This window comes from Adiantum capillus-veneris, chromosome 18, assembly GCF_014529385.1.
Source record: "Adiantum capillus-veneris isolate H3 chromosome 18, ASM1452938v2, whole genome shotgun sequence".
Taxonomy (NCBI): domain Eukaryota; kingdom Viridiplantae; phylum Streptophyta; class Polypodiopsida; order Polypodiales; family Pteridaceae; genus Adiantum; species Adiantum capillus-veneris.
Window position 1 is genome coordinate 80,753,386 of NC_140948.1, and position 9,464 is coordinate 80,762,849.

General features: G+C 40.3%; 1 protein-coding gene across 1 annotated transcript; it reads left to right on the plus strand.

Moving 5' to 3' along the window:
• Positions 1-809: 809 nt before the first annotated feature.
• LOC147435937 (amine oxidase [copper-containing] gamma 1-like) lies at positions 810-6,453 on the plus strand. Its single transcript, XM_086488839.1, has 6 exons — positions 810-1,946; positions 2,976-3,521; positions 3,608-3,721; positions 3,838-4,290; positions 5,545-5,642; positions 5,810-6,453. Exons 1-6 carry the CDS (start codon positions 1,173-1,175, stop codon positions 6,012-6,014), a joined length of 2,190 nt encoding a protein of 729 aa, XP_086344965.1. The 5' UTR covers positions 810-1,172; the 3' UTR covers positions 6,015-6,453.
• The last annotated feature ends 3,011 nt before the right edge of the window (positions 6,454-9,464 follow it).

Here is a 9,464-nt window from a genome sequence, read left to right on the forward strand (position 1 = left end):
TGTTGGCTGCCCGAGTTTAGAGCCTGTCAAATTGCTTCATGCGTTCTATTTTGAGGTTGGGCTAGGGTAATAAAAAGATCGGCCCTATGATAAAGGCAAGAACCCAACTTTCATTTTTTGTTGAGCAAGTAGGCACACATCACCTCAGCATAGCCACAATGTGTCCCAATGTGGCAAAAACATTACCATAACAGCATCAACCAAACAATTCATGACAACAACATGCCACCCAGCTCAAATAAATAGAACACCACCACCTGTACAGGGCAATTACACACGTACAACGAAATCAATGCTGTGACCAAATAAAAAAATTAAGGAGGTGAATGTTAGGTCCTTTTTGTGCACCATGTGGGTACAATTTTTCAACACATGCACTCTATAAATTCTTCGTGCTTCGTGCAACTACATATGCAGTCCTACTTTCATGCTTTTGACACAATTGAAAGAATATGCCTACTATATATTTGTGGTTGTTGACGTAATGGCAAGTTTCAAACCCATGCACATGACCTTGCAGTACTACCTGGCTCTTAGAACTTATTCCAGTGACCCGAACCAAAGCGAATGTATAGAGGCAATCGTATGTACTGAACATACACATGCGCGTGACCTTGAAGTAGTTCTTAGAACTTATCTCTACCCAACCAAGGCGAATCTAGGTATAGAAGGCGGCCACATATAGAACACTGAACTTTGGTTGTGTATGTGAGTGAGTGCAACACACGACAGTGAAGAATATCCTAATGATACAAAAAGTATAGTTTGAGACTTTAGAAAGTTTAGATATATTCTCCACAGCCTGATGGAGGACTAAAAGGCCTCTACAGTCTACTGCTTGTGAAAGAGCTCTCCTAGAGACTCATCCCTCCTCGTGGTCTCTGCTACCCACAACCTCCCCACATCGCCTGCACAAATAATGGCAGCTTTTCCTCAACTCTAGCTTCTCGTCTCGTTCTCCCCTTTAATTGTCTCATCAGCATCAGACAGCAGTTTCGCAGTAGCTATCACCGTCTCCTCTGCTCGCCTTTCCATAAATAGCCTCGAGCCTATGGAAAGAGCAAGCTTTTGAGGAACGTCGACCTACGTCTGCAGCTTATAGAGCTCATGCCTGTAGCTTAATCTTCTGAAAACCCTTCAAACAAGGCTCTCCTGCAGCGGCACCTGAAGCCATGAAGTACCTCCGCTCCGCCGTTGTCTGCTGTTTAGCTCTAGTGCTTGTGTTAGCTGTGCAAGTATGGTTTCGGCAGCCCCACTTCAGCCGATGCCCTGGCTGGTTTGCTTCCTGCAGAGAGCCCTCGTCCCTCTTCAGCTACAAGCTCTCCCTTTTTCAGAAGGGCTCACGTGAGGAGCAAGCTAAACGAGCGCTTCCTCAACATCCTCTTGATCCCCTCACCTTCTCAGAAATTCAGCAGGTGCATACCGTTCTCACCAATTCGTCTGTTTCTGCAAAAACGAATCGAAAGTATCTTCGCAAAGCAGGTAGCAAGCTCAGCATCCTCTTACATGCGGTCTCATTAGAGGAGCCAGACAAGGAGGATGTGCTTGCATGGAAGAAGGGGGATCCTATGCCCACGCGCAAAGCCTCTGTGATTCTCATGGTTGGTGGCACCGTTTACAGGATAATAGTTGATCTCACATCACTGATCGTGGAAAGCGAGGAGGTCTATCAGGGCGCTGGCACACCCACTCTCAATTTTGATGATATGAATAGTGCCAGTGCCCTTCCTCTCCAACACCCTGAATTTTTGGAAGCCTTGAAGAGCAGAGAACTAGACAAGGATGAGGTTGCCTGCTTGCCTCTTTCGAATGGATGGTACAATGTTAAGGAAGAGGAGGGAAAGCGCCTAATTAAGGTGCAGTGCTTCTATGCTGGCGGCACTAGCAACTTCTACATGCGTCCCATTGAGGGCATAACTATGGTCGTGGATATGGACCTCAGGAAGGTGAGTGGGTGTGCTAAAGGAATGAGTTTTTCAACAATCCACTGTGTTCTGAATGTTTTGACAAGCTTAGGCTATCTCTTGTTGCTTTTAAGTGCTGGAAATGTTAGCTGAATAAGAGTCTTGTATCTTACACATACTTTTGGCTTGAGGAACCTTTTACTTGTCTCACTATACATTGTTTTTGGATTGAGGCTTCATCTACAGTGTCTTGTTGGCATCCTCTGCCCTTTCTCCAAGGGCCTTCAACTGGGTATTCCTTTGGTTGGTCCAAGAGGCAGTTGTCATGATTCATTTCCACATCTGTTGCTTGGCATAGAGCCCAAGTATATTGTGGATGAGCATGACAAGAAAAACAGGAAACTGACAAAACAATTTTTCAGTCACCTCTTTTTTTCTATTACTTTTTTTTTCTGTTGCTGTCCCCTATTCACTGTATGTGAAGAAACAGAGGGGATCTTCTTCTCTATAGCTTTGTCATGGTGTTCCGGTTTTCAGCACATGCGATGTTTCTTCAAGTTTCGGAGAAGTCTTCTTGACTTGGCTCTCATCTATGCGATTTTGTTTTCGCATGTGATGTTTATACAGGTCTCATAAAATTTTCTTGACTTGGGTTTGATCTATGCGATTTCTTTGCAGAAACTAGCTTCTTTTTTTGCATATTATCCTAGTGGGATTCATGTTCTCAAACTCAAATAATGGTTTTCTGGAAGCTTCTCTATAGCTTGTTTTGTGGTGGCTTTGGTTGTTTGAAGTTGAGCAGCATCATTTTGGTTAATTTGTTTCCACTGTGTTGAGGGTACAAAAAGTGCATGTAATTAGAATTTGCAAATTTTGCGAATCATAGAACAATCTGCAAGATTTGAGCTCTCAACTTATGAAGAAGTAAGTTGGTTTAGTTTACTGCGCATTCTTAAGAGCGCGTCATAATCTGTTTTTGTTTTTGACTCTCTGAGGAGATAATTCTTTAAATTGTTTATCAGCATTAAAATTGGGCTTGAAAAATGCTTGAAAGCTTTCTGTTACCTTCAGATCGTCAAATATATTGAGCATGATAACGTCCCTTTGCCCAAAGCCGAAGGCACAGACTTTCGCCTCTCAGCGCAGAAGGGTGACATCTTGAAGCTGTTCAACACAATCTCTCTAGAGCAACCAGACGGACCCAGCTTTTTTGTAGATGGCCACAATGTTAAATGGGCGAATTGGGAGTTTCATGTCAAACCAGATTACAGAGCTGGTGCTATCATTTCACAAGCAGCTGTAAGAGATCCACTCACGGGTGTTTTGCGGAGTGTGCTTTACAAGGGATTTGCGTCAGAGCTATTTGTACCCTATATGGATCCCACTGAGGGGTGGTTTTTCAAGACCTATATGGATGCTGGAGAATATGGTTTTGGGTTGATGTGTATGCCTCTGCAGCCTCTTAATGATTGCCCACGCAATGCACACTACATGGATGGGGTCTTTGTTGATGCAGATGGAAAGCCTTATGTCAGACCCAACATGCTGTGCATTTTTGAGAGTTATGCAGGTGATGTTGCATGGCGCCATACAGAGAGTCCCATTTCAGATTATGAGGTGACATCATGCTGGATTTGTGAATATCTAATTGTTTAGTAGTCAAAGCTAATCTGCTGACCTGTTTTCCTTTCAATTGTATGTAGTACAAGGAGTCAAGACCTAAGGTTACTTTGGTGGTTCGTGTCATTGCTTCTGTGGCAAATTATGATTACATACTTGATTGGCAGTTTCAGACGGATGGACTGATACGAGTCAAAGTATCTCTTGTTTCTTTGAAGATTTTTCCAAGTTTGGTTTGAGCATGGCAGAGTATTGTCTTCTATTTATTGTTGATACGTGCTTCTTGTGTTGAGAATTTGGAATTGACTTGCAGGTTGGAATGAGTGGAATCCTGATGGTGAAGGCAACTTCTCATGACACTGTAAATGAAGCCAACGAAGCAAATGAAGAGCTGTATGGGACAATGCTAGCAGAGAGAACCATTGGTGTGATCCATGATCACTTCATTACCTTCTATTTGGACTTGGATGTGGATGGCACTGACAACTCTTTTGTGCAAAATAAGATGGTTAGGAAAAAACCTGCGGAAGGCTCATCTCTAAGGAAGAGTTATTGGGGTGTGGAGAAGCTTGTGGCCAAGACTGAAGATGATGGCAAGGTGAAGCTTAGTCTTTTCAAACCTGCAGATTACACAGTCATGAACCCAAAGAAGAAAACCAAGGTTGGCAATCCAGTGTCGTACAAGATTGTGCCTGGGAAAACAGCTGGGAGTTTACTTGCGCTTGATGATCCTCCTCAAATTCGAGCTGCTTTCACTAATAATCAGGTGTCTCTCTCATATAAAGTGTCATATAATTTGTTTACAGTGTATTATGACGTGCCCTCCATATTTTGAATTCCTCCCCTCCTCCACACCATAAATGCTACACTAAGCTACCCTTCATAGCTAAATTACCCAAACAATGGTATTAATACTAGTTCAGGGTGCTTAGTGTAGGCTAGAACTCAATTAATTGTTGATATATTCATTACATAAGCTACTTTCCTCATTAGGATGGATAAGAGGCTAATCAAGGTGCATTTGGTTTGTTATATTTGCATATTTAAGATATGACTTCGTACTTTTACTCTTCTACTCAGATAATTGCAGCAACATTTGCACTTTGGGTTCAGTCAAGTGGAAGACGCATCATTAAGTGCTGTTAGACTCACATTAAGAGAGGTTTGTTGGTCTTTTTTTTTCATCCATTAGGAAGGTTTCAAAGTGGAGGACATTTCTGCAGTTGAAGGTCTGTGGAAGAAGTTGGCCCCTTCCGGGCATGCACATACGGCTGCTCAGTGTTTCTCGTCTCATCTGCACTGCCAATCAAAAGGCATGCCGTATGCTTGCACATCCGCTTAAAGTAATATATGGCAAGCACTTCGTCGTGTTGGTTAGGAGCCTAAAAATTTAGCCCCTCAAGGAGGAGGTTGCAAGGTGAATTCCTTAGGCATGCACTGCGGAATCAAAAGCGGATGTTGTTTAATCTTGTTCAAAATTGCTAAAATACCCTGAGGCTCACAACCGAAAGACATGAGCATCTGAACCCTAGAATTGTAGCATTACAAGGTAAGAGGTCCTATTTTTCGAGGAATATGAAAAGGGTAAAAAGGCTAGTATGTTTGAGAAAATTCTAATAAACGGAGAATCTAAGGAGATGCTTCTCAATGAGGAGAGGATATGATCAAACGCCAGATCTCTCTCGCACTCTACCATACAGATCTCTCGGGGGTGCGGGTGGGTGGGCTCGAGGGAACCTATTAACTGATGTATTTTATTCATGTAGAGCCAGTTTGTACTGGTGTTTATTCATGTACTAGTATCTATTTAACAATAATGCTTAAACATGATAAAATTTTGTATTTAAGAATACTGCTTAATCATGTCTATTTGTTTTTAAAAAAATCCTACACAGTATCATTGTGCACAATATTTTGATTCAAACGCAGTGCTGCAGCAGCTCACATAAACTTACATGCGGCAGGTTTCTCTATAGAAATGTGGCGTCCTCATCTCGTTCATTTCTTGTGTTTTCTGCAGATGTGGGTTACACCATACAATAGAAGCGAAGAATATGCAGGTGGTCTGTATGTATATGCAAGTCATGGTGAAGAGACTGTGTCAAGATGGACCAGAAGGTACACTTTTACTCATGAAGAGTCTCAAATAAATGTTGGCGAAATCCAGGCATGGGGTTTATCTGATGAACCTCGCAATTTGAACATGCCATACTTAAGGGGACCTGATTTTAGACCACAATCATGGAATGGAATATGCCACTCATGCATTTTCTGTCCTGTTGCAGGGACCGACCTATTGAAGATAGAGACATAGTACTTTGGTATACGGTTGGTTTTCATCATGTTCCATGCCAAGAGGATTTCCCGGTCATGCCGACAGTGACTGAAAGTTTCGAGCTCAAGCCCACAAACTTCTTTGAGGCCAATCCCATCATAAAAACCTATCCAAACTATGAGAAGGATCTGCCGCAATGTACATTTTCTGCGTAGTGTGCCATTCTAGAATTGATGAACTCTTATATGGTACATAGGGCTGTGGCCTGCTGATTGAATGAAGATGAGAGGGTTAAATATGATTCAAGGCTCTCAAGTAGATAGCTTTATCGATCAAGGCTCTCGTTATCTATTAGGCATTCAAGAGAGGGGACCTTGAAGCTACAAGTATTTGCTACAAAAGATGCCTTAATGCTATTTACTTGTTATAGAGGCTTTTCATATGAAAAGTAATTTTTAGTCACGAGAATTGCAACTGTGTGGATGGAACTAAACCTTGAACAGTTGTTACGTCAACTCGATGGATTTGAGCTGTATATATGCCAGGGCAGAAACTGCCTCATGTATTGCTGGTCTTGTCTATCTTTAGTATTGGATGGCAGAGCTTATGCAGTTGGTAAGAGTCCTGCTGAATGTAAATAATCTTATTGGTTGAGCTTCAGTGAGTATGAATAGTTTATTTTTACTTTATTTTATTTGATCCATTGATTTTTAATATTTTAAATTTTTGAGGTACAAATGAATTTGAAAGACACTGTCTTCCTTTCTGCAGAGTATTGTTACGGTTGAGTTTGTGTGGTCCAGCCTCTGTCGTCCACGGTGCAGGTTGTTAGATATGTGGAGTTTCTAGAAAATCAGAGATTATATGAATAAGTGCACCTCACAGGAAAAGGTAATTTTGGAGGGGATTCTGCTATTTAATTCAAATTTTCTTTTCTAGGGGCTTTTTTGCAAGATCAATATTGATATTCTTTACAAATTTGTACAAGTTGGCTTTCAAAAATTTGGAAGCCGACCCTAAAGAGGCACTTCTGTTTCAAAAGTAGGTAAAAAAAAGTTGGGCTCTCAATTGATCACATGGCAGGACTTTGCACTTTTATTGGAGTGAGGAGTGCAAAATAAATGGGCCATGCACTCTTGGCCATTGACTCACACCTCCCTTATTGGTTCATCTACCCTAGGTGATGAGAGAATCTACTAGAGCTGGACTCTCTCTTTGCTTCTACAGCCTCAAACAGAGGTAACTACGTTTTCTCAATAGTGCATTGTACGACATCCCAAGTCCGTTTTGGGAAGGCCATGGTTGCTTTATTACATAAGAAACTCCATCCTATTATCGTGGTTCATAACAAGATCATCATAAATTTGTGGATGGGGCGAAATAAATACCAGTCATAAATCTTATATGCACCAATATATAGGCCCTTGGCTCTCTTGCTCATTAGCTATATATATAGACCCTTGTATTGCATGTGTGTCGTGACTTGACCCGACAAGGCCAAGCTCTAGGAGCCTCAATCTTACTTGGGTTAGAAGAAACATCATCCTTGGAAACAATGTATTCCAAGTATTCCACATGTTATGCTTAGAATGAAATTGATTTTGGCGTAGAAGTTCCAAATACTTTTCACACATGAGGTTCGTGGTCTTTCTTATTCATTGAAAAGATGATTTAGAAAAAATAAAAATCATCAAGATGTTCTCTAAATACATTCGTCATAAGGGTAAAAGTGTGGGAGCATTTTTAAGTCCCAAGGACATAACTGTAAATTCATAATACCCAAATTGTGTATTGACTCTTGCCCTTGATATATCTCTCTCTTTGATTTGGATTTGATAATAGCCAACAAACTTAAGATCAGTCTTTGTGAAAATAGAGATTCCATATAGGTCATCAAGTAACTCATCAATCCTAGGTTTGCATATTTATTCTTGAGTGTTACCTGATTAAACACACTATAGTTGATACAAAAGCATCGAGCACTATCCTTCTTCTAATTTTAAAAAATAGTACTCCATACAAAAACACTTGGTTGAATGAAATCTTTGTCAAAAAGTTGAGTAAGTTGCACCTTGAGTTTTGTAGATTATGGTACATGATATCTTGTATGGTCTACGCGCAATTGGTTGAGCTCTTTAAATAAGTTCAATTGCATGATCAAATTCATGCTTAGGGTAAGATCTCGAAATGAGTTGAAGTATTTGATCATCCAAAGCAAAATTCAAGTCACTAAAGTAGTAGAAGGTTAACCTTCCTACTCATAGCCCATTGTAAGGTCAGTATCAGGATGCTTAGTTAGAATGAGATTTTCAATGTATCTAGGAGAAATGAAAGAATATGTACTCTCAGAATCAATCAATAAGGCATAATTTTTACCTTCATATTTTGCTAGGGTTTGAAGTATTGAAACCTGTTCATTATCTCCCCAATGTTGCATTATAGCATGAGTATATCCATTTGCTTGATCTCCTCTGCCTCGAGCACCTTGAGCTCTATTGGTTTGAGCTCTTCCTTGGAGTCATTGGTTTCCTCCTCCTCCTAGATGAGGTAATTACTTTAACTTATTACCATTGTTGTTCGGTGGTCCATCCCTCACAAAGCATGGATTCTCTCATTTAAAATCACCTTGGTTCTGAGGTGGTCTCTGATTTTGGTTGAAGTGGTCTAGGTGTAAAATTCTTGAAACTTTGATGTGGATTCTAGTCTTCATAATTATTTGCTAATCCTGTATAGCCTAATTCATTAAATGGGCAATGTTTGGATTGATGGTCAGGGTCAAGATAAGTGTAGCAAAGGCGATCCCTTCTAGCCTTCATACATAATAAATTCTACCTTCTCTGCCGTGAATTTAAGGATCTTGAATCTTCTTCAGGTCGAGGTCTCTTGATATGATGAAAGGAGCAAATTCTAGTTTTTACTTCTTACCAATGGATAGTTTGATTTGCCCGTATCAAGGGCATGTGCAGAATTTGTAAGTCGTAGTCTCTAGAGTCTAGTCTTTCATAGGGTCGTGTAAACCTGACATGAAACGTGCTACCTTGAATTCTTGAGTCATCCCCACTCAACCATATTTGATAAGGGTCAAGAAATATTGATAATTTGACTCTAACTCTCAGGTTCCTTGAGTACAATCAAGAAATTAATTCATGCAATCGGAATGATATACCTTATTTTGATAATTCTTCTTTTACTAAGCTTTAAAGTAAACCCAAATTGTTGTGTTTGGATCGACATTATTTTCATCAAAATGATCGATCCACCAAGGCTTGGCCATCTTTTTAAGTTTGAACTTAATAATGCTGCCCTTGTTCTTGGTGGATGAATGAGTCAAATCAAATTAATTTTCCAAAACGCTCAATCTAATCCTTGAGAACCTTGCCTACGTCTTCGCCTTCTTCACTGAAACTTCTATCTTGAGATTTTTGGTGTATAACCTCAATGTCGTGATCGATGATAGTTGATGGGGATAGAACTAGGAGATTTATAAACAATCAATAAAGTAAATCAATTTTCACATTGCAAAAACCTCTGTGCTTAAAAATTTCTTAGTATATCGCCTACAATGATCTTCTAAACTCTTTAATGACCCTAATGTGATGCACTTGGTGAATTCCATTGTGACATCCTTCAACTACCGGTTTGAAGGTACTTCATTCTTCAAGTCC

Bases quoted from the DNA above. Each gene is read 5' to 3' on its own strand.
- LOC147435937 (XM_086488839.1), top strand. From the start codon at position 1,173: ATGAAGTACCTCCGCTCCGCCGTTGTCTGCTGTTTAGCTCTAGTGCTT. The intron at 3,522-3,607 runs GTGACATCATGC...AATTGTATGTAG, and splicing joins GTCCCATTTCAGATTATGAG to TACAAGGAGTCAAGACCTAA. The intron at 3,722-3,837 runs GTATCTCTTGTT...ATTGACTTGCAG, and splicing joins ATGGACTGATACGAGTCAAA to GTTGGAATGAGTGGAATCCT.